At 40.3% G+C, this 25,841-nt stretch overlaps 1 protein-coding gene and 1 pseudogene across 1 annotated transcript; both read left to right on the top strand.

Moving 5' to 3' along the window:
• Positions 1–258: 258 nt before the first annotated feature.
• LOC120728217 (cell division control protein 42 homolog) lies at positions 259–11,042 on the top strand. The gene is made up of 6 exons (XM_040023041.1): positions 259–497; positions 5,419–5,523; positions 6,132–6,204; positions 6,876–6,985; positions 8,473–8,670; positions 9,875–11,042. Exons 2-6 carry the CDS (start codon positions 5,419–5,421, stop codon positions 9,962–9,964), a joined length of 576 nt encoding a protein of 191 aa, XP_039878975.1. The 5' UTR covers positions 259–497; the 3' UTR covers positions 9,965–11,042.
• On the top strand, positions 10,710–25,233 carry LOC120728215 (annotated as a pseudogene).
• The last annotated feature ends 608 nt before the right edge of the window (positions 25,234–25,841 follow it).

Raw genomic sequence — 25,841 nt, 5'->3', positions numbered from 1 at the left:
CGCATATGACAACTAATGCGCTCATTTGGGTGCGCTTGAATCTTGCCTGTAGATATCCTGAGGCCGAGTCAGCAGGGAATTTGTACATTCCTGTTGTGAGATTTGCAAAAAGGCGATTGAGGAAGCAGGGCTGCAGATACCATCCACTGGGAGTCAGCCAGCGATGCTTCGTGCAATAAGTGAGGAAGGGAACTTGAATGCATCACACCCCAGCAGGTGTGAACAGGTAGAACGAAAGGTAGGCGCTGTCAGTGACATAAACTACTACTTGACATAGTTTCGTTTTTGAAAAGAGTGCAGAACAGGACCGACTGGATGATAAAACAGTAGCACACTCAGAAGATTTCCTCTGAGTCACTATTATTACTGCGAGTATATTCTCGAGGCCAAACAACCTTCAGATCAGTGTTAAAATTGTGATGAACCGTGACAGCACGAGGACGCTGATGCTGGAATTATACTGAAAAGCTCCTGACTGACCCGGAGAAGATACTGAGGTAGGCCACAGCCCACAAATCTCCTCTGTGAATATATCAGGCAAGCATCTGTTTGTTTTGTATTATTTGAATTCTGCATATTGTATTTTACAAGCAGTTACATCTTGTGTAGACTTTTATCTAACACTGTGCAGTCAGTCATCAGTTTTTGACTGACAAGATGAGTAAGATAATAGTTAGAGACTGAAATTAACTGGTAACCAAAAATCTTTACAACTTGTGCTCCTTTGATCTTTTTTTCCATATGTTTTACTATCACTATACTTTGAAAGTCAAATGTATTTAAAACTAGCAATAAATTCAGTGACCTCTTATTTAATATTGTGTTTCGTTATTTATTTGTTAGAACAGAAGTAATGCTAACTGTTCATCTCCTGTTCATCTGGACGTAGAAACGTTGATGAAATGCTGAGATATAATGTTAGCTGTCCAGGCTGCTGCTGAACAGCAATAACTAGAAAGCAGGCCTCATATGGGTTAACTGCACTAACAAGTGGAACAGGTTAGTAGAGCAGGCGTACCCAATAAAGTGGCTGCTGAAAGTAAATAGTGTGACTTTAGTGGACTGCACAGTATTTGGTTACACATTCTCAGACTGTATATATTGTCTTTATTATGATTTTCTCTATTTCAGAAATTATTCAGATAAATCTGTCAAACTTCACTTTTGTGTCTGAAGACTTTTACTGTACATTAGACCAATATGTTTGTAGTTCTCTTTCCAAGGTCAAAAAGTTTTTAATAATTTATTTTAAACTGTCTGTGTTGTGAAAAATGCCTTAACTGTTTTGAGAGCTGAGTTAAGAGTGGTGAGAATGACAGTGCTGTGAGATTTGCACAAAAGCGATTGAGGAAGCAGGGCTGCAGATACCATCCACTGGGAGTCAACGGGATGGACAGAATTAGAAATGAGTATAATAGAGGGAGACAAAGTTATAGAGGCGAGGATGAAGTGGTTTGAACATGTCCAGAGGAGGGATAGTGGGTATATTGGACAAAGGATCTTGAAGATGAAGCTGGCAGGCAGGAGGAAATGTGGAAGGCCTCAGAGAAGATTCATACATGTAGAAAAGGAGGACATGCAGAGGGTTGGTGTGACAGATGATGCTGAGAACAGGGTGAGCCTCTGTGGTGGCCTCTGAGGGGAGCCGCTGAAAGAAGATGTCTTTTTCAGAAGTTTCTCGGGGAACATAAAAATCTAATTCTATACCCATGATGTTTGCTGCCTTCACATTACAGGAAGATGGAACTCCACAAATTGAGAGAAAAATTGAATAAAATATCTTCCTGAGAACCAAGGAAGAACGTATTTTCTGTTTAACTGTTGTGATTTCCTGCCTTTTTGGAGCTAAAAGAGTCCACCAATACACGAGATATCATGAGATATCTTGTGTTCTATTGAGCGCATCAGGACTTAGTAGTGTAGCTTAAATAAGTCAATAGATATAGACCAAATTAATGTTCATTAGAAAGGACATAAATGTAAAAGCTGGGACTCTCACTAGGATTTGAGTAACTAACCTGGATCCAGACTGAGCTCCTTCTGCTTGCTGTTGACACTGTTTCTATGAATCGCTCAACAGCAACATCTGCTGGATTTAAAAAGTCATTCCAGGAAACTTGGAGACAGACTGAAGTCTCCGTTCATTCACTTTGACTGTGGACAGCAACCGAGTCATGACCAGTAATCCTGTTTAGTTAACCAAGTGATGATAAAGTGCCAACTGGATAAAAGAGAATAAAACTGAGTAGTACAAAAATAATAATAACAAAATTTTAGATTTTATGAGTGTTCACCCAGGGCACCAAACAGGCCAGGACCGCCCCTGCTTGTATGACCCTTATGGGATATTCACATAGAAATATTACCCTATATTACCCTTCCAGGACATGAAGCTCAGTAAAGCACCCCTCCAACAGCCAAACCCATCTGTTCTTTGATTGGATTGTTAAATTTGTAATTGACAGAAAAATTGGGTCAAAATTCGTACTTTTAAGTTGAAATAAATACAGCCAGGAAACCTGAGTGCAGAGTTTTACACGCAATTTTTTGCCTTACCAAAAAAAAAATTGTAATTTTGGGACTGGACCTAATTGGTTTAGGCCTTATTTGGCAGACAGAACTTTCTCTGTCAGCCTTCTCGGTTCCGAATCATTTTCTGCTTCTCTGTCATTCGGCGTCCCAAAGGGCTCAATTTTAGGGCCACTGCTGTTTTTGCTGTATCTATTGCCTCTGGGTTCCATCCTTAGAAGGCATGGGATCTCTTTTCATTAGGATCTCATTATGCTGATGACTGCCAAATTTATTTGCCACTAAAGCAGGAGGATGGCATCTCCATAAAACCTCTCTTGACATGTCTAGATGACATCAAAACTTGGTTGGCTCTAACCTTTCTAAATTTTTATGAAAAGAAAACAGAAGTGTTTGGACCTAATGGTCCCTGTGAGTCCTCTGTTGATTTCAGACACCTGGAAGTTTATTTTAATCCTGTTGTTACTGACCTTGGTTTTAAGTTGGGGAGTGATTTTAAATTTAAAGACAACCAAATCAGAGCAGTGGTGAAGTCCAGTTTTTATCATTTAAGGAGAGCACCTTGAAACAGTGATTCATGCTTTTATTTCTTCCCATCTGGACTACTGTAATTCACTTTATGTGGGGGTGAGTAAGTCATTGCTCTCACGTCTTCAAAATGCTGCTGCGCGATTCCTAACAGGAACTCGTAAAAGAGAGCATACAAACGTGGACAAAAATTGTTGGTACCCTTCGGTCAATGAAAGAAAAACTAACAATGGTCACAGAAAAAACTTTAATCTGACAAAAGTAATAATAAATAAAATTCTATAAATCCTAACCAATGAAAGTCAGACATTGCTTTTCAACCAAGCTTCAACTAAATTATTTAAAAAATAAATGCATGAAACAGGCCTGGACAAAAATGATGGTACCCACAACTTAATATTTTGATGAACCTTTTGAGGCAATCACTGCAATCAAACGATTCCTGTAACTGTCAATGAGACTTCTGCACCTCTCAGCAGGTATTTTGGACCACTCCTCATGTGCAAACTGCTCCAGCTGTTTCTGGTTTAAAGGGCACCTTTCCCAGACTGCATGTTTCAGCTCCTTCCAAAGATGCTCAATAGTATTGAGGTCAGGGCTCAGAGAAGGCCACTTTTAAATGGTCCAGTGTTTCCCTCTTAGCCATTCTTGGGTGTTTTTAGCTGTGTTTTGGGTCATTGTCCTGTTGTCAGACCTGCAACTGAGACAAAGCTTTCTGACACTGGCCAGCACATTTCTCTCTAGAATCTCTTGATAGTCTTGAGACTTCATTGTACCTGCACAGATCCAAGACACCCTGTGCCAGATGCAGCAAAGCAGCCCCAGAACATAACCGAGCCTCCCCCGTGTTTCACAGTTGGGACAGTGTTCTTTTCTTGATATGCTTCATTTTTCCGTCTGTGAACATGGAGCTGATGTGCCTTTGCAAAAAATCCCAATTTTGTCTCATCTGTCCACAGGACATTCTCCCAAAAGCTTTGTGACTTGTCAACATGTAGTTTTGCATATTCCAGTCTGGCTTTTTTATGATTTGTTTTCAACAATGGTGTCCTCCTTGGTCGTCTCCCACTTTGGCTCAAACAACGACGGATGGTGCGATCTGATACTGATGTTCCTTGAGCATGAAGTTCAGCTTGGATCTCTTTAGAAGTCTTTCTGGGCTCTTTTGTTACCCTTCGGATTATCCGTCTCATTGATTTGTCATCTATTTTCCTCCCGCGGTCACGTCCAGGGAGGTTGGCTACAGTCCCATGGATCTTAACTTTCTGAATAACATGTGCAGCTGTAGTCACAGGAACATCTAGCTGCTTGGAGATGGTCTTATAGCCTTTACCTTTAACATGCTTGTCTATGATTTTCTTTCTAATTTCCTGAGACGACTCTTTCCTTTGCTTCCTCTGGTCCCTGTTGAGTGTGGCACTCACCATGTCACCAAACAACACAGTGACTACCTGGAGTCATATGTATATGTCCACTGACTGATTACAAGATTGTAGACACCTGTGATGCTGATTAGTGGACACACCTTCAATTAAAATTTCCATTCTTTGCTAGGGCAACCATCATTTTTGTCCAGGCCCGTTTCATGCATTTATTTTTTTAAATAATTCGGTTGAAGCATGGTTGAAAAGCAATGTCTGACTTTCATTGGTTAGGGTTTATAGAATTTGTAGTCATTATTAATTTTGTCAGATTAAAGTTATTTCTGTGACCATTGTGAGTTTTTCTTTCATTGACTGAAGGGTACTAACAATTTTGTCCACATCTGTATAACCCCTGTGCAGGCCTCTCCGCACTGGCTGCCTGTTCCTTTTAGAGTTCATTTTAAAATTCTTATGTTTGTTTTTAAATGCTTTCACATTCTTGCCCAATCTTACCTCTTTGAGCTTCTTCATCCTTACCCTGTCTCTCAAGTCAGCTGACCAGCTGCTCCTGAAGGTACCAAGATCCAGGCGGAAACTCATAGGAGGCGGGGCCTTTTCTAATGTCGCTCCAAAATTATGGAATAATTTGCCCTTGCATGTTAGAGGCCCCTTCACTGTACTCTTTTAAATCATGTCTTAAAACCCACTTATTCTTTGTCTTATTCTCAGTGAGACTTAGTTTCTCTTATAATTAAATTAGTTATTTAATTATTTTCCTTTTTTCTTTTATTTGGCTTTTATTTATATCTTATGTAAATGTATTATATAGTTCCAATGCGCAGTACTTCGTGTCAGCTGTGGTTGTTTTAAAGTGTTTTATAAATAAAGGTGATGATGATGATGATGATGATGAGACACAAATCAGTTACTTGTCTTTACAGTTTATTTTGTTCCCAATTTTCTCCTTTTTTTAAAAATTGTTTTTCCTACCTCTCAGATGCAGACTATAAAGCTCGTCGTGGTGGGTGATCGTGATTCAGGAAAGCATGAATTGCTCCTGACCTATACAGACACAGCCTTAAAGGAAGAACACATACCCATAGTGAGTAGGTTTAAATACCACAAATTTAAAAAAAACAAAACAAAAAACAAGATTTTTCTCTTCAGGAAACTCATGACACAAAAATCTGCAGACATACACCAGACAGATTTCAACTGCTCTTTTGTGTCACACAGGTTGTGATACTTGCAGTAACTGAACCCTACAGAACACTAAAGACAGACAGTACAAACGCACATACATGCAAAACCAATCGAAGTGGGTTGTGTATTGTGTTCTCACAAATACAGTGTGGACCAATTTCTGTTATAGTGTGTTTGGAGTTTGAAAGTAAGTATTCAAGTAAGCGCAGCAGCTGTAAAACACTCCCTGCATCCGCTCACATCCAGAGCCGAGGTTACCAGGAATGTTGGGATAAGCTGCTTGTTAACACACGTGGCAGAAGCCTGAACGTGAGTAAAGGGGAGTAAAGCAAGACATGACACATCTGCTTACCTGAACAGCTGCAAACTAATATTCATGAAAGTGCTCAGCTCATTTCATAAATCAGTTTGACTCTGCTTAATCATGCTGTAACGATCCTGCTGCATTTGCATGTTTACTTATCTTTGTTTATGGCTTGTTTAACTTTTGTTCCCTGTTTTCTCCAGGTGTTTGACAACTATGCTGTGACAGTGATTATTGGTGGAGAGATATACAGTCTGGAATTAAATGACACTACAGGTAAAAAGTACATCGAAACTCAGTCTATTAAATACAAAAAAAATCTGTTGTATAATGTCTGTGAAGGTTCTCAGTCATCTTAGTCTAAGGAGCTTAGAAAGAAAAGCGTCTGGACTTCTATAAGTTGCTTGAAGACGTTTCACCCCTCATCCGAGAATCTTCTTCAGTTCTAGGGTCAAATGGTGGAGAGTCCCGCATTGTCCCAGATTTAAGCCCTGTGGGAGTGTCCCCCTGTGGGAGTGTCCCCCCCTAATGATCCTCTACCTAATCACATGATCCAAGGTGTGAAAGCAGTTGTGGGTCACAATCAGCCAGGGTTTCAGGTGAGCTCATTGTGAAACCTGGCCCCACCCTATCATGTGATTTCCTGAGGTCAGATGGCCCAGGATGTGAGTGGGCGTTAAGGCGTCTGGGAAGGGATCTCAAAACTGGATTATAGATGGCAGACAGTTGGTGTCGCCTCTGTTCAAAGATGGTCGCTCACAGTGGACATAGATGGCTTCTTTCACTCCTCTTTGAAACCATCTGTCCTCTCTGCCCAAAATGTGAACATTGGCGTCCTCGAAAGAGTGACCTTTGTCCTTTAGATGCAGTCATTTCCACTTGGAAATTCATTTTCTGGGGGAGGGGTAACTTGTTGTTCAGACACTTGTGTTGTGTTCCCCCTACAGGTCAGGAAGATTATCATACACTGCGACCCTTCAACTACCTTCAGACTGACATCTTGCTTCTGTGTTTCTCTGTTGTATCACCGTCATCTTTCAAGAACATCACAGAGAAGGTTTGTTTAGTTGGTAACTGTGTTTTGTTTCTAATTTGACGGGGATTCAAAATACTGACTCTTAATTTAATTAGGTGATTCTCTTCACTGGCTGCCCTTTAAGTCCAACAAACTCTCAAAGACTGTCAGTTAAAGGAAACCTCAACATGCCTGTAAAAAACATTAATTTGTTTAAAAAAAAAAAAAAAAAAAAAAAATGGACAAACAAACACAAAGTCTTCTTGTTCTACTCAAAAATAAAGTTTAAAAAAATTCCTTATCGGAACATCCATCAACATGTTCCCATTGGCTAGTACTAAAATTTAAAAAAAGTGTCAAATTAAATATATTTTTCTACATATCTATAAAAATGAATTATCTATAAAATGACAATATTTATACACATCTTCCTATTTGCATAAACTCTGTAATGCCAAACTATTGTAATCACAGATGAAACAGAGGAGAAGAAAACAAAAACACTCACCTGTCGGCAACGTTGTTGCTGCATTATTTGTTTCTCATTGTTCTCTGATTGTTAAAAATCAGTGTTTTTAGATACTTCTTTTAAATCTGAGAAGCAACTGACCGCAGTTGTAAAGACCAGATGTTAATCTTCTTCCAAAAGACCTTGAAAAATGTGCTCATGCCTTCATCAGCTCTAGTTTGGACCACTGTAATCCTCTGTGTTTAGGTCTGAAACACTCTTAATCGTTTGCAGTTAGTCCAAAATGCCGCTGCATGATCACATCACTCCACTTTTAGCAGGTTTTCACAGGCTTCCTGTCCATTTTTCTACTGGTTTTAAGATTTTCCTTACTTTTAAAGTTTTAAATGGTGTCGTACTCAGCTATTTAACCAACCAGCTCAACTTATTTAACCCCAAAAGAGCACTAAGCATGCTCATAGTGCAGCAGAGGTCTCGATTGCGATCTCCAGATCGGGAGTTTGCAGTCACAGTTTTAAGACTGCTACTTAATAGTCATACTGCAGAATCAACATTATCTTTTAAATCTAGTTTTAAAACTCACTTTTTTACCTCGGCTTTTTATGTTGGCATCTGTATTGGATTGTTTTGTTTAATTAGTGGTCTTTAACCACTGGGACATCTAATGATGATGTTTCTAAAACAAATAACTGCAGTCTCTAATTCAAAACGGACTTCAGGGAGAGATAAACGTCTAATGAATATTATGTTTTCATGCTCACACGGGGAAGTTAATTGCCAAAATATTTAATAATCCAATATCAGATTAAGTTATGTAACATTTTTTCAAAACAGTCGCCTCAAGGCGCTTTATATTCTCAGAATCAGAATACTTTATTAATCTTGAAGGAAATTAAGGGTTACAGCAGGCAGCATGCTAATGGCGCATGTGCACTTTATGACAAAGTCACAAAGGTAATTTTGTTTGGTTTCTAACTTCAGAGATGTACGCACACACACAGAGCTACAGGTCAGTTGTTGCAGTAAAAGCCCATCAAACCTGACCTTGATTTTTCCACAGTGGGTGCCAGAGATTTCACACCACTGCCCGGGGACGCCCTTCCTGTTGGTCGGGACTCAGGTGCATTTAAGAGATGACAGCGACACCCTGGAGGAGCTGGCCCAGAGAAACCAGCACGCTGTGACCTTCACGAGTGGAGAGGAAGTGGCTCGTAAGCTGAAGGCAGTCAAATACGTGGAGTGTTCAGCTGAGACACAGGTACGAGGGAGAAGAAGTCTGCTGGTGTTTCTGCTGAGAAACAAGCACTGGTATCTATAAGTTTTTGGGTGCAAAGTTAAGAGAAATATGAACGTCTTCATTAGTGATAAAGGTACCTTAAAATCCAAGGCTGTGTGCTAATTCAGCCAGCAGAGCGCGAGTAGGTCAGGGTGGGTTAACAAGCGGTAGTGGAACCCAGGGTTAATTATTGTATTGATTGCTGATGGGAAACATGTGTGCCTCTCCTGGGTTTCCAGAGATTGGTTAATAGATAATCACATCCACACACAGATGAAGAAGAAAGATGAAAAAGAGTGACCAGACTGAGGCACATGACACCCATGATGCTGAGTCTGTCTTGAATGACTGAGTTCTTTTTTTAAACATTGAGCCCACAGGAAGATGACAGTGACATTTTATCACATAGTATCTCACTTTTCAGCCACTTGCATCTGCAGCTTTATTCTTTGAGTCACTACATGAAGCTCGTGACCATAGGTGAGGGTGTTGGTGTAGATTGACCGGTATATTGACAGCATTACTTACATGCTCAGCTCTGTTCATCACAACAGGTTGGTACTGTGTCCATGTCACTGTCGGTGTCACACCAATCCATTCTTCTTCCCTCACTCATGACCCTGGGACATTTAAACTTCTCCACTCAGTCATGCCCATTCCTACTCATACTCAAGTGGGACTGGGCACGCTGCCCTTTACCAAATCACAGCCATGGCCTCAGCCTTAATGGTGCGAATTCTCATTCCTGATGCTTCACACTGGCTTTAAACTACCAACAGAAGCCAACAGATGTTTATATTGGTGTATATTCCCACTCAGTTCAGCTCGATCGATCTCTTTAACCCCGGAACACTAACAAGCAGGTTTTGTAAAATGTTCACATGGGTGAAAATCACTCAACATTAGTATTTTAGAGTTAATTGAGTCATCTGGTTTAGGGTTTACACCCAGTACAGGCACCAGGAAAGTGTTTACTAAGGTCAAAGAGGGCTGTTTTCTATAGAACTGGAAGTCATTTTGGCACCAAGAGGAGCGTCTCTGTTGGGTCTGCGCCTCGCAGGCCCGCTGGTTCAAGGACTTATCACCCGTGAAGAAAGCAAGACAAACAGCTCAAATGGTTTTAACTTGCTAAACCTCTCTCATGTGCTTGTTTTGTTGTTGTTTTTCTTTTTTGTCTCTCTCTCAGGAAGGATTGAAGAACGTGTTTGATGAGGCTATTCTTGCTGCTCTGGAGCCTCCAGATACTAAATCCAAGAAGCTCTGCATCCTGCTATAGATGCCACAAGAAGAAGAGAACAAGGAGGAGATGGTGGAGGTGTAGATTAGAGATAAGAGAATATTAACTCAAATAGGACTAGAGGGTTAAGTCACAGTGATTTAACTTTGGGTTACTCACATCTTAAGACTGTTGCAGAAAGCCAGAGTACAGCTGGTAAATCCTCTTGCTTTCATAGCTGCCTTGATGTGCCCATTCATTCATTTTCATTGTCCACATTGGATCGTCAAATCAAATCTCTAATGCAACCAGCCAAGGCTGCTGCTGAACAGCAACAACTAGAAAGCAGGCCTCGAGGTTCAACTGTATTAATGAGCAGTAGGACAGGTGTACCTAATAAAGTGACTGCTGAATGTATGTAGTGTGACTTTAGTGGCCTGTACAGTATTTGGTCTCACATTCTATATATTGTCTTTTTAATGATTTTCTCCATTTCAGCAATTATTCAAAGAAACTGTTTACACTTCATTTTTGTGTCTGAACACTTTTACTGTACATTAGGCCGATATGTTTGCAGTTCTCTTTCCAAGGTCGGAAAGTTTTTAATATTTTTTTTAACTGTTATGAAAAATGCCTTAACCAATTTGAGAGCTGAGTTAAGAGTGGTAAGAATGGCATTCCTTGTAGTGTATATATATACTGGAAGTGTTGGGTATACAAGTGTGGCCTAAGTCTTCGGTCAGAAAGACTGCAGCAGTCCTGGTGTTTAGTTCACTGTCTTTAATTAAGCTTCACAGAAGAACTGGTTACATCAGGGCTTGCCAGGATAAATCCAACTGTGATGCAGCCAGACATGAATTTATAATTGTAGCAGATGCAGTATAGGTGACTATAAGCATGGTTGTCTGGAAACAGAAACAGGTAATACTATAGCTAGTAGGGTCAAAGATAACTAAGAAACAATCAGAACACATCATCTACTCAGACACAGCAATAGTTCACAATGTCCACAAGGGGTCGCTGTAAGAGCATAAGTTGGCTAAATAGCACATCTCTTCCAAGTTGCTAGTGGGAAGGCAAGAAGGTGGCAAGCTAACAACAATTAAACTAAACAATAAACAACAGAAAAATACTTTAACCGCGGGATGTAATTATTGGAGGAGATTTAGGCCACTGGTATTTACTTAGTGCAAATTAATTAATTAAATAAACCTACTAACATGATATCAGTTTACAGCGGCACAACTTTAGCTTTAACCTGCACAAACAACTATAACTATTATCACACCAGTTAATCTATCAAAGGTAATAACACTTACAGTTTCATGAACTCACACGGAATCACACAAAACTGCGTTACAACTGCTCTGCCGCTGCGCCTTTCGTCTCTCCCTCTGCGTGATGCGCATATGACAACTAATGCGCTCATTTGGGTGCGCTTGAATCTTGCCTGTAGATATCCTGAGGCCGAGTCAGCAGGGAATTTGTACATTCCTGTTGTGAGATTTGCAAAAAGGCGATTGAGGAAGCAGGGCTGCAGATACCATCCACTGGGAGTCAGCCAGTGATGCTTCGTGCAATAAGTGAGGAAGGGAACTTGAATGCATCACACCCCAGCAGGTGTGAACAGGTAGAACGAAAGGTAGGCGCTGTCAGTGACATAAACTACAACTTGACATAGTTTCGTTTTTGAAAAGAGTGCAGAACAGGACCGACTGGATGATCAAACAGTAGCACACTCAGAAGATTTCCTCTGAGTCACTATTATTACTGAGAGTATATTCTCGAGGCCAAACAACCTTCAGATCAGTGTTAAAATTGTGATGAAGCGTGACAGCACGAGGACGCTGATGCTGGAATTATACTGAAAAGCTCCTGACTGACCCGGAGAAGATACTGAGGTAGGCCACAGCCCACAAATCTCCTCTGTGAATATATCAGGCAAGCATCTGTTTGTTTTGTATTATTTGAATTCTGCATATTGTATTTTACAAGCAGTTACATCTTGTGTAGACTTTTATCTAACACTGTGCAGTCAGTCATCAGTTTTTGACAAGATGAGTAAGATAATAGTTAGAGACTGAAATTAACTGGTAACCAAAAATCTTTACAACTTGTGCTCCTTTGATCTTTTTTTCCATATGTTTTACTATCACTATACTTTGAAAGTCAAATGTATTTAAAACTAGCAATAAATTCAGTGACCTCTTATTTAATGTTGTGTTTCGTTATTTATTTGTTAGAACACTTTTTCAGAAGTTTCTCGGGGAACATAAAAATCTAATTCTATACCCATCTCTATTTACTCCAAGGCTTTGTAAGTCAGAAAATAATCATAGAATGACAGAGTGAAAGTTGTGCGGCTTCAGTAAATGGACTAAAGTTACTGCACATGAGAAATCAGCTGATTGGGGTTTTGTCATTTGTTAATGCGATAAATGGAGAGAGTATGCAATCAGTTCTGTTTGTGGGTTTAGTACAGAGTCTTAATGGACCATGTTCTGGCCTCCATTGCAAAGGTGGCTGGCAAGAGCTGTGGTCACCAGGCCATTGATGTTTGCTGCCTTCACATTACAGGAAGATGGAACTCCACAAATACACATCAAAGTGAGAGAAAAATTGAATAAAATATCTTCCTGAGAACCAATGAAGAACGTATTTTCTGTTTAACTGTTGTGATTTCCTGCCTGTTTGGAGCTAAAAGAGTCCACCAATACACGAGATATCATGAGATATCTTGTGTTCTATTGAGCGCATCAGGACTTAGTAGTGTCGCTTAAATAAGTCAATAGATATAGACCAAACTAATGTTCATTAGAAAGGACATAGATGAAAAAGCTGGGTCTCTCAGGAGGATATGACAAACTAATCTGGGTCCAGAGCTTCTTCTGCTTGCTGTAGACCACAAACGGGCACTAACCCCATTACTTTTTTCAAGTAACGAGTAATGTAAGGGATGACTATTGCAAACAAGTAATTCGATTACTGTTACTTTCCCGTAAGCAGGCTGTTTTACTGACAGTGACAGTGTACATCACTGTCACAACAGTTTGTTTTCATTCAAAGGCTTCATGGCTTTTCCCATAATACCTGGTGTGCCGGTCTCTAGTCAAAATGCCCGGGCCGATTTTCTGTCCCAGTCCAGCCCTGGGTGCAGCTATCTTTTTGTATGAACACTGTCATAAAGAAGCCATCTTTCTCTCAGCAGCTTTCACACCTTTGTTGATGAAGCTTTGTCTTAAATTAAAACCTGATAGTTTAATGTTGATTTCTACAAATCAGCTGAAACACTGGATTTGTGTCAGCTGTAGTTTGATCAAAGTTCAAGTTTTTTTTCTGATACAGTAAAAAAGCTGAAAATGTTTTTAGTGGTTTTATGTTGTTCACACGCACAAAAACTGAAGAAAGTCATTAACATGGGAATTATTCAGCTTTGTAGTTACCTTTTTTGTTATTTATTCACCTTTTTATGCCATTCAAACAAAAAATTAATGGAATAAGGGAGCAAACTAAAATATATATATATATATATATATATATATTGGTCACTGGTGTCATTTTGTCCCATCTAATTTTTTCAGTATTTTAGTATTAGACAGCAGTGAGGTCTCTTAGAGCTCAATAGCTGGTTACTGAAAAAAAGATCCTGCCTTAGACATGGTTGTTTAAGAAATCATCAGTTCAACAGCGCGTTACCAGCTGAAACATTAATCACTGCAGGAATTATTCTATAAAGGGCTTTTAACTCAGAAAATGGGTAAGAATTAATAGATTCGATTATGTATATTATTATATATAGAGATTCATCATTTTTCTTCTACTTATCCAAATCAGGATCAGCCTATCCCAGCTGTCAAATGCCGAAAGTCACAGTCACATGTTCTGCAACAGGTGAGGAGTTGGATTTTACTGGAAGCAACTAAATGCAACACAATATCACCAGCTCTCCAGGTGAGGTAGACGCTCTCAGACACGTAATCTGCAGTTTACACTGAAAAACTGACATTGTGGATATACTACTACTCCTAAAGAAAACAAAAAGTAAGTAAGTAAACCAGTAACATAAAATATACATTATTATTTTGTAGCGTTTTTGGTTTGACTCACTTGGGATTGAACTGAAATGGTTTTGCTTTTAAACATGAGCCATATCATGAAAATCATTTCCCTGCCGCAGATCGCTGAACAGGACCGACTGGATGCACCTGACAGACCGCGCACAGTGAGATGACTTCGTAGACAGCATTTGAATCATGGTGAAAATAAATCTCAGTGCTGAGTAAAACATCAGACCTGATGATACTGAAAAGTGATTCGTGACTGATCGGGAGGAGATCCTGTGCTACGCTGCGCCCCACAGATCTTCTCTGGGAGTATATCAGGTAAGCATTCGATTATTTTCTATATTTGAATTGTGCAAAATGTATTTTAGCTCAAATTCTAGTGTATGCACTGATATATCGGCTATTTGCCATCATAAGACAAAGACATTGGCTATATTGTTTATCTGAACACTGTTTAGTGTTTTTAGTCTGTGTGTCTCTAAACACAGTGTGCTCTGTTCATCTGTTTTAATTAAGCTTTGCTCACATTTTATGGGTGTTTTTCTTTTGTAGATGAAGCCGGTGTCAGTCTGAGAGTTTCCAGCTTATGCCCAGAGGTGGTGGGGGCATGACATCACAAAGTGTAAGAGTGAATTCACTGAAACTAATGTTAAACTAATATTTTTCTGTACATATTCACTTATTAAAGTCTTTAATTTTAAGGTTATGTGCAGATCAAAGATTCCCATAAACACACTCAGCCTTCCCAGAAGAGTTGTTGCTGTTAGGTGCTACAACTAAGGGGGACTGGAGGACGACATCATCTTAAACTCCTCGATAAATTCAGCTGCATTTATTGAGAACAAGAACTCTGGTGTCATGCACTGCATGTCAGGGTCTTTCCTGGCTAAACTTCAGCCTTTTGAAGGCCTAGCATAAGCATTATTGTCTCTCACACATAATGTTGGAAAGGTTACTTTTAAAATGTATCCCACTACAGATTACAGAATACATGCCTCAAAATGTATTTTGTAATGTATTCCATTACATTACTCAATGAGAGTAACACATTCTGAATACTTTTGATATATTATCATGCTTTTTACACAGGCTCCGAACCGTAGTAAAGGGACCTCTGGGTAATCCGTCGGGTTCGTGTCGGGCTCGTAGCTGAAAACTAGCTTTACTTTGCTGTCTGGGTCAACTTTGCTAGTGAGAGACAGAGAGAGGCGTTGAAAGGCTGCTCCAGCAGAACTTATTGTTTCAGAGGAAAACACGAACACAGCGTACAGTCGAGTCTTAATAGCTTACTTACAACTGGGCTCGTCAGGCACTCTTCTTGGCTGCAGTGGTTATTATTATATTTACATGCTTCCATCTCCCGTTTCTGCTCGGTGACAGCTCGTACTTTTCCACTCTCCTTTTTCTCCCTCGCTCACAGACACATAACGGGTATGGCAGTCCATTCTCCCTGCAGCATGGACTACACTGCCCATGAGGCTACATGCATTAGGGCTATGCCTGTAACACTCTGCCTGTTGCCTTCATAATAAATCATTTTAAAAAATATTTCTTCACATCATTATGAGTCGCGAGATTGAGACACAGGCATTAGAGCCTTTTAATGCGCGTTTTGTTTGGGTTTCCACCGACGTGGAATGACCAAAATTAGAGAGGGCATAGCGGAACATATGAAACGGGAAAAGACCGCCGTGTAATCCCTTTATTTCAACAAAGTAACTGTATTCTGAATTCCAACTTTTTGAATGGTAACTGTTAAGGTTCAATGCAGGGGACTCAAACGCGGGACTCCTGAATCAGCTGAACACAAGGATTTATTTACAGAGTTCACCAAAGTGTATATACAGAGAGTGCGGGGTAGTGCTATATACAGAAATGTGAGGGACGGGCTCCAGGGAAATCCAAGGGGGTAATCACTCGCTCTCCAACTCTCCCCATACACGATGGCGGTCCTCTTCTTTCACACTTGACACACAGATTCACACGGGAAGGGTAATCCAGGGGGTCTGTAGATGAGGAGACAGGAATGAGAACGATATTCACAAAAGGCACTTGACTTATCTTGAGCTGAAGTTCGACTTTCACTAACGCGTGGCAGACAACGATCCAGCGAAGACCAGCAGTCACCTCCTGGCTTAAATGCCGTTCACCTTGAAAAAAACATGATCCGATCCAAACCGTGAGACTTTTGATCCGTTGCACCACTAATGACGACATTGCTCCTTCGTTGCACTGCTTGAATGAAAAGAAAACGGAGATTGTGGTGCTTGGCAACCATATCCCTTGGGGCCTATCAGTTGATACCTTTGGTTCCTTTGCCACGTCTTTCTCTGACTCAGTTAGTGACCTAGGTGTCCTGCTGGATAGCTCTTTTAAATTTAACAAACAAGTGTCTTCAGTAATCAAATCTAGCTTTTACCAACTGCGCCTTATTGCTAAGGCTAAGCACTATGTCCCTCATAAAGATCTTAAAATCTCATTCATGCTTTTGGGCCTTCTAGATTGGATTACTGTAATTCCCTCTACTTTGGTCTTCACTCCGCTCTCCTTCACAGACTTCAGCTTGTCCAGAATGCTGCGGCTCGCCTCCTGACTCGCACCAAAAAACATGCCTCTATCACCCCTGTTCTTATTGATTTGCATTGGTTACCTGTTAAGCCAAATTGTTGAATGCTGTCATTGTGTTTCTTAAATTTGTAAAGTCTTAGTTCAAGCAGTAGGATCAAAGAGATTCCTTTGATCCTGACCACCTCTCCAGCCAATTTGGTGCTGGGGAAGGCTGACGTGAGTTTTATTGTAGATACATCCTATCTGAAAGATCTGTTTCTTGTGTTGTAAACTTCCTGCTTCTATGACACTTTTGAGCAGGAGGTCACACAAACGCACCCCATGACACACACACACACACACACACACACTCAAGTTCTTGCACACACATACACACACATAGTGCCTTGTCTTAGAACCATTGGGGGGTTTTACAGTGGGAGGTGCTTGTGTTGTGTTGTATTGTGTAAACTGTAACTATCATGGGAATAAATAGCTGTGAGGACGGCTACTCTTTGAAGGATTTGGGCTAGATACAGGTGATGAGCATTATGCTCCACCGCTTGGTTCTGACCAAAGCTTCCCTCGTTAGCAAGTTAAAGACCGGTTGAAGATGTTCTGTTATGTCTTCCGTTCTTCCGTTCATGGGGAATACGTCTCTAAACTAGCGGGGCCTGTGGAAACACAGACCCAACATTACCCATAAAATATTGTATTGAATTTAAAATATTGTTGCTCATCTTTAAAAGATAAAATGGAGTCTGACGCACAGATAATAATAATAATAATGGATTGGATTTATATAGCGCTTTTCAAGGCACCCAAAGCGCTTTACAATACCACTATTCATTCACTCTCACATTCATACACTGGTGGAGGCAGCTACAGTTGTAGCCACAGCTGCCCTGGGGCAGACTGACAGAAGCGAGGCTGCCATATCACGCCATCGGCCCCTCTGGCCAACACCAGTAGGGTAAAGTGTCTTGCCCAAGGACACAACGACCAGGACAGAGAGCCCGGGGATCGAACCGGCCTTCCAGTTACAGATGTGATTCCCAACCCCCTGAGCCACAGTCGCCCCAGATAGCGATGAGAAGGTTGTTCCACAGATTAGGTGCAACCAGGGCAAAAGCACGGTCACCCCTAGATTTAGGCTGAAGACCTGAGGGCTCACCCAGGGACATATAGACTAAGGAGATCGACAAGATAACGAGGGGCTAAATCATTTATAATTTTAAATCCCATTTAAAAACTCACTTATTTAACATAGCTTTTCCATCTAGTTAGCATCCCTGTTTTATATTTGGCTCAATTTTTTATCTATGTACTTTATCTTTTGGCTATATCTGTTCTTAGTAACTTTGTTCTTGTATTCCCTTTTATTCCTGTATAATTAGTGCCCTCAACCTGATGACATATGTGGTACTTTGTTAATAGTCTTTTATTTAATCATGTCTTAATTTTCCTGTTTTTACTGTAAAGCACTTTGGTTTTTAAATGTCCTATACAAATAAAGTTGTATTGTATTGTTAAGGTTTTGTGAAATGACTACTGGAGGCCTGAGGAATAAAAAGAACTGGGGTGAAACTGCTTTACCTGACACAGTTCATTTGTTTCCCAACATTTCTTCTTTTCCTCCCTTAATTCTTTTTCTTTCTCTCAGGATAAGGGAATAAAGTGTGTGGTGGTGGGTGACGGTGCAGTGGGAAAGACCTGCATGCTCATCACATACGTAACCAAAGAGTATCCCTCTGAGTACATCCCCACAGTGAGTAGTGTGCTAATAAATCCCAGTTTTATCAGTTTATTCAGTCCATGTCAACAACCTGCAATGTTTCTCAAGATCTTATTTTATTTTTTTGAATAATTGTTTTTTTGTTTTTTTTTAATCCTCTCCTGTGTGACAGCTTTGCAATCAAAATTATGATCTGAATGTTCTGTTGTGCAAACAAATTTTGCTTTTCCAAGATTGGCTCTATAAATTCTTCATAGGCTTCTTTTGTTCAGGTGTTTATTTTATCTGTTTACTTATTCATTACAATTCCTGTTATTTCAGTTATTACATTATATGTGTTACAGTTTGACAATGTGTAAGGCAGGACAGGCAGGAAAAAGAGAAGAGGGGTGACAATAGGTGAAAATATAATAAAAGAACAAAAGAAATGTGCACTGTATCACCAACTGCTGCACCTGTAAGAAAAGACAAACACACAGCGCCTGAAATGAAAGTGTGTGTGTGTGAGGAGAGAGAGAGAGACAGAGTGAGAGACAGTGCCTGTGTCTTTGTCATGAAATTTACTTGAAAACGGGGGTGGGAATCCACAATAACGGCCCCCAGGAGCCAGAGGCAGACAGAGGCTGTGTCCCAATTCAGGGTCTGCACGCTTGAAGTACGCATTTTAAGTGCGGTTACGTCACCGCCACGCAACGACGGCTGTCCCAAGTGTGCTTCAAATGCATACTCCAAATGCGCCGTCGATTTCCCCAAATATCAAGCGTGGTCCGGTGCACGCTTCGTGGTCCCATATATCCCACAATTCATAGCGCGGCGGTGGGTGTGGATAATTTTGCCGCAAAATACGGCAGAAGGGAGCGGCCGAAGAGGTTTTTTTTTCCAAACTTTATTGAACTTATAAAGCGAACAGTCAGTCATTCCAGCTCAGTTTGTACAGTAGACATACAAGGCAAATAAGAGTAACAATATACAGCACAATGAAATAAGAAGGATGAATAAATAAAGGATGAAAAAAGAAAAAAAGAAAAAGGGGGGGAATGTGACAGACTTCATAACAACTTTGTACTTGAAAGTTGTGACAGCTCATTCGTTAAACATTTCTGAATGAATTTCAATCAATGATAAACCTTTTTTATTGGAAGTTAATTTAAGAGAGTGTAAGTAATATTCAATTTCAATCAAAACCAAATTAAATGATGGGGTTGAGTCTTGAAATTTACATTTATGGCCTGTATTTATATAGCGCTTTTACTCGTCCCTAAGGACCCCAAAGCCCTTTACATATCCAGTCATCCACCCATTCACACACACATTCACACACTGGTGATAGCAAGCTACATTGTAGCCACAGCCACCCTGGGGCGCACTGACAGAGGCGAGGCTGCCGGACACTGGCGCCACCGGGCCCTCTGACCACCACCAGTAGGCAACGGGTGAAGTGTCTTGCCCAAGGACACAACGACCGAGACTGTCCAAGCCGGGGCTCGAACCGGCAACCTTCCAATTACGAGGCGAACTGCCAACTCTTGAGCCACGATCGCCCAATTATGTATGTGGAATTTTCCTAATAAGATGCAGCAGCCGAAGAGTGAACTGTCAAAGGCATAGTGTACAGGAACATCTGTGCCGAGTATAACCTGGAAGTCCCGAGGTCAAAATGGGAGAAGCCCCCAAGGGTGGTGGAGAATGACCGAGCTAAGATCCTGTGGGACTTCCAGATACAGACGGACAAAATGGTGGTGGCTAACCAACCGGACATAGTGGTGGTAGACAAACAGAAGAAGACGGCCGTAGTGATCGATGTAGCGGTTCCGAATGACAGTAATATCAGGAAGAAGGAACACGAGAAGCTGGAGAAATACCAAGGGCTCAGAGAAGAGCTCGAGAGGATGTGGAGGGTGAAGGTAACGGTGGTCCCCGTGGTAATCGGAGCACTAGGTGCGGTGACTCCCAAGCTAGGCGAGTGGCTCCAGCAGATCCCGGGAATAACATCGGAGATCTCTGTCCAGAAGAGCGCAGTCCTGGGAACAGCTAAGATACTGCGCAGGACCCTCAAGCTCCCAGGCCTCTGGTAGAGGACCCGAGCTTGAAGGATAAACCGCCCACAGGGGCGTGCTGGGTGTTTTTTATTTATAAAATAATCTGACAATACTATAATATTGGCCATATTATATTTATATTACCACAGTGAGTTGACTTTAGTCTCATGAACAACATTAACTAATTGTTATTTACTAACTAATCTTAAATGACTGTTCAGCACAGAAATGAAGCCCAACAATCATGTTTACAGTCCTGTGGTCTCAGCCTCAGATACTCAACTAATCAAAGTGATGTCATGACCAACAAAACATTTTTCTCCTTCATTTCTGTCACACAAAGCTGTATGTAACGTGTCTCGCGGTTAGGATCATGGTTGCTAGGCAACCTGAACAGCGCGACGAAGCGTATACCGTCCCATTTCACAAGCCTCTCACTTCCGCACTTCTCGTACTTATAGTACGCACCGTACGTAGTGCGCGTACTTCAAGCGTGCAGACCCTGAATTGGGACACAGCCAGAGATATCCACACAGCCCAGACCTGAGGCACTGATCTTATTAACCAACCTACGTCCTCCTTGCCCTCTGTCTCCCCCAGGTGTTTGATAACTACTTTGCTACAGTGACGAATGGTGAGAAGTACAATCTGGAACTCTTGGACACTTCAGGTAAAAAAAATAATAATAAATAAAAATCTACATTCAGTTTAATAAATACTAAAAATTTCAGTTAAGTAATATTTATATTAGTAGCAGCAGCAGCAGGAGATCAAACCTTTAGGGGCAATTATAATGTCATTCACAAAATGTATTTCAATGAACACATTTGTATAAGATAAAGGTCTGTAAGTTTCTCTTACTTCACTCGCATTTTGCAGAATGTATATTTGTTAATAATTTTGAGTTGAATTACTGTGAATACAGATAAGTGTAGGATGGGTAATTTAATTTTGCTTTAAAATCTTCTTTTAGTGTAATGTTTATTGTTAAACTGTATTTTCCCACTTATTTAATTTTTATGTACTGTTTTTTTAATACACAGTAATCGTGCAGTGTGGGTTGTTGGACTTCTGCACTGTAGAGAGGCAATAACTAGCTGTGGAGTGAAACACTTTTCAGACCGTGTCTGGTGCATTACAAGGACGTTCAGGCTAATTCCTGTGAATTCAGGATTGTGTGTGAAAATAAATGTTTGTATGTTTTTGTTTTCAACTACAAGCAGACTTTGAGGATAATTTCAACTATAAAAGGGCACGTGTACAGCCTGAATACCGGCTAGTGTTTTCCATGCTAACAACATTCATTAGTGCACTTAATTACATTTTTTTGTAGTTTACCACAGTATGTATTTTTCTGACAGGTTCAAGACATTTGAGCGAAGTGTTTATTTCACGTCATTACGCGCCTTCAAACATTAAACTGATAAAGCCCTCATGGAGGGAACAATAAGACATAAAAGACAACCCTGTTGGTGTTTCCATCACTGGGGCTTTTTCCAAAAAAGAGATGAAAGAACATAAACAGGGGAGGAATAATCTGGAACAGCCTTTTTGCCGAGAGACTACTCCAGGTTTTATTAAACATTTGATGACACTCTCTACTGTAAATGACGAGATACCACAGTTTTCACATTAAGGAACACTGTTCTGAAATTGTTCCACAATTTTCAGATTCATGAACATTCTGAGAAACTATGTGTCTATTAAATGTGCCTTTTATATTTTTAAATCCTGTTACTGATCTGTTGCAAATGAACCCAATCAGTTGGAAATATTGCTCCAGCTGTTTCTTTTCAAAAAATGTAATTTTCCAGCCTTTTGTTGCCCCATGCTAACTTAAAAAATATTATTTTCCATTAATCACTTAAATGTTTCAGATAATAGCATTAATCTAACTTTTAATCAGGCTTTTTGTGTCTCACCCTTCAGGTCAGGAGGAGTATGACGGATTGCGAGCCTTCATCTACCCACAGACCGACGTTTTCCTCGTCTGTTTCTCCGTGGTTTCACCCGCATCTTTTCAAAAGGTCACAAACAAGGTTTGTCTACTTGGTGTATGCATTTTTTTTCTAATAAGATCTACATTTATGCCTTTTACTTTCTTTTTACTTTCAGAATAAATAAGTACTTGGTACTTAAAAGTAATTTCGATTAAAATAATAATATATAAATTAATTATTAAGCTATGTGACCTTGTCTTTGTCTTCACAGTGGTTGCCAGAGATTGCATACCACTGTCCGGGGACCCCCTTCCTGCTGGTCGGGACTAAGGTGGATCTGAGAGATGACAGATACACACTGGAGATGCTGGGCAAGGAAAAACGAGCAAGTTGTGACCTTCAAGGACGGCGAGGAAGTGGCTCGTCACCTGAAAGCTGTCAAATACGTGGAGTGCTCAGCTCTTACACAGGTACAAAAAGAGAAGAAGTCTGCTGGTGTGTGTTTTTTAACTACTAAATGGATCACTATAGATATTGCAGGTTTTTAGGGTTTCTGACTGATATTTCCAGGTGCTGGTCATGGTTTCACTATTGCAGATCTGTTTCTAAAAATGTGAATTAAAGGCAAATGTCATCTGAAAAACACAAGAATAAAAACCACCATAGCATTACTAAATGCCTTCTCCTAGACAACAAAACATTTAGGCAGGTTTTGCACACTCGCATGCACCCTTAATAAAGAAGATTTATTAAGCTGGTTCACTGCTCCACAACCACAACGCAAAGCATATTGTTCAACATGAATTTGAGTTTCAACCTATAGATTGACTCTCCTCTCTAGTGCCAGGCATAGACCGTCACGCAGTAAGTGTGATCCCCTACCTAAGAGCACACCCACTTCTTATAAAACAGATCCACCACCCCGGTTTGTTAAGGGAGAGAAACTTTTCCACATAATGTTGCAAAGTTGGGTCAACCAAAACAGCCTTTGAGGTCAAATAGTACCTCTCAGCTACCTCTGAAGTCCCGCATGCTACACGTGCTCAAAAGGACTCCCTTTTCCTCCACTGTCATCCATCTGATTTAGGGGTTACAGAAAACTTGCAATTGCCTTGTTCTTTATTTGATTCTCATTATACTCACTGTTTCATCTCAAACTAAATACATACTTTTTCTGATGTGTTGTTTTTATTGATGTTTTCTTTTAGGTTTTTCTTCTTCTTCTTCTTGGTAGCTTTGAGTTTCCCTTTCTGTCTTGTTCTCAGATAGGAGTGCAGGATGTGTTTGAAGAGGCCGTCCTCGCTGCTCTGGGGGAGTCAAGTTCCAAACCCAAGAAGTGCTGCACTCAGCTATAGATGTCACAAGAAGTAGAACAAGAGGAGGAAAATGACCTTATCCTCCTCCTCTTGGAGAAGTTGGAGGTTTGAGCTGGAAGAGAGTATTAACCTCGATGTGAACAAAGGAAGGATGCTAAACACTAGTTAGACCAAAAACAATATAAATATCTCTTTATTTAGCAAGCAGAGCTGAAAATGCTCTAAAAATAAAAATACAAAAGTATATTGTATAAATATAAATAATTAATGCAGATTTATTATTAATGAGTGCAGGCAAGTCTTTATATACAGTAGTTTAGGTTTTTCTGAACTTATGTTTACGTTGTAATTTTTATGCAGTATTAATTAGTGTCATTCACTCGCTCATTTTTTTTAATGGACACAAACTTCTATCAACTAATATCATTCTCAGCCTCTACAGCTTTGCATTGACCTGTTCATATGCAGCTTGTGTTTAAGGTACAACCATGTGAGCAGGAAACTGCACGCAGGAAACCATCTATTCCTTAGTAGGTTTTAAAGTTATTTAATTACAACCGTAGATGAACAACAACACATGACATATTATTTATTTAACAAAGCTGTCACAGGAAGAAGCAGTGTGTGATTTGGGATCATTTGGGCTGCAAAGTGGATTGGGGGGGCGCTGATGCACTTTACTTTTGCTTCCTTTGGTGCAAATGAAAGTGACACGAGGTTCACTGGAGAGGGAACAGGAAAATAGGAAAAGGGGAAAAAAAGAGACTGGTTTTGCAGATAGTAACCAAAAACCATTGCTCTGTCCTTACATCTGATCTTTTTCTCCAGTTCAACTTTTTGTTTATGTCCTTGTCACTGCTGGTAGCATGAGATGGTGCTTCCAACACATTCAGGTTGGAGAGGTAGATCAGCTTCTCCAGAATGGCATATCGATGCAAGCTGACCTCTAGGTGCTCTCTATGCCCTTTGGTGTTTCTGAAACGCTTCACAACCAGAGACTAATGAGGTGGGTTTTGCTTGCTCAAGAATACAATTTGGACATTTACGAGTAAAGGTGTGTCTTTACAATGGTAACTAGTGATCCAGAGTGGAAGCAGGTGCAGGAAGCAAGTGGGTTGTAACAATAATGACGCCTGATCAGGACACTGGAGTGTAGTGAGTATAACAGGAGGAACACTGACAGAGGCCTAAGGAATGGCCTCCGGGGTGCTCATTTGCATGTTTCTGGCCGCACACTATGAGAAACAGACTCCATCTGCTGGAATAACGGTCTGACATCCTTTAGTGGGACCTGTGCTCACAGTCCCACGTCATGCATCACCAGAGTCTATCAGGTTCATACAGATGGATGTGAATGAGTCTTGAGATGCAGTGTAGGCATTTTTCTGACTGCAGCATCATCCAGCATGACGGTTTGGCAGTGGTCAGCGATGGTCTGGGAGGCATATCCTTGGAGGATCATACAGATGACCTCCTCAGAACCATTGTGGATACGGGCATTGATACTGTTGACCGTCTCTGACATTTTCCAGAGCTGAATCCAACTAAGAACTTCTGGGACACATTTTTTTACTCACGTGCCTGCAAAGTCTCCACCAAGCCTCTCTCATTTTCTCTGAATTGCTGCCTACCTGTCCACATGCCCTGTCTTTTGATTATACCTCTTTTAATAAAGCATCTAAACGATTTGTTGTCTGCTTTGCATTCATACTGAAAAGATGACAAGAGCATTATGTCAGTAAAGATTTAAAATTTGAATATTTCAGTCATCAAGATCAAATGTGTGCATTTCCTTGACTTCTTGAGATTTTTTTCAGCATTGAAAATACTTTTACTTTCATACTGTTTAATCTTTCTTCATTTTTAGTTAAATTATAATTATCAGTGTAGGATATGCACATCTAACAGGTAACTTTTAACTTGGCTTGAGTATGTTGGTGCAGCGTGTCGCTATCTGAATACAAAGCACCATGTTGTTTATGACTGGCTGCATCACTTGTGCATCTTTGTGGCCACAGTTTCATGGATAAGTACAATTTTATGCTCCTGTAAATGATGAGCTCTTTGCTTTGCTGGCTCTTGATGAGTGTGCAAAGTAATTCAGTTATTATTACCACCAATATAGTTTTTAAATTAAATTTCATCATTAACTGAGTTGTAATAAAACTGTCTACAGAGTTGATGTGGAGAATAATGTTTAACACAAGCATGTTGTAACGTCCCTCTGTTAAAATAAAATAAAAAAAATTACACTAGCAGTTTGCAGTCAAACACTAACCCACACACAAAGGTTTCT

Source organism: Simochromis diagramma, unplaced genomic scaffold, assembly GCF_900408965.1.
Source record: "Simochromis diagramma unplaced genomic scaffold, fSimDia1.1 OVJJ01000307.1, whole genome shotgun sequence".
Lineage (NCBI taxonomy): Eukaryota > Metazoa > Chordata > Actinopteri > Cichliformes > Cichlidae > Simochromis > Simochromis diagramma.
This window is presented reverse-complemented; position numbering and strand designations above follow the sequence as displayed.

What these genes read in the sequence shown, in the direction of transcription:
- LOC120728217 (XM_040023041.1), top strand. Translation starts at nt 5,419, where the DNA reads ATGCAGACTATAAAGCTCGTCGTGGTGGGTGATCGTGATTCAGGAAAG. An exon ending in AGGAAGAACACATACCCATA is followed by an intron (nt 5,524 to 6,131) that starts GTGAGTAGGTTT and finishes TGTTTTCTCCAG; the next exon opens with GTGTTTGACAACTATGCTGT. An exon ending in AGTGTTCAGCTGAGACACAG is followed by an intron (nt 8,671 to 9,874) that starts GTACGAGGGAGA and finishes TCTCTCTCTCAG; the next exon opens with GAAGGATTGAAGAACGTGTT.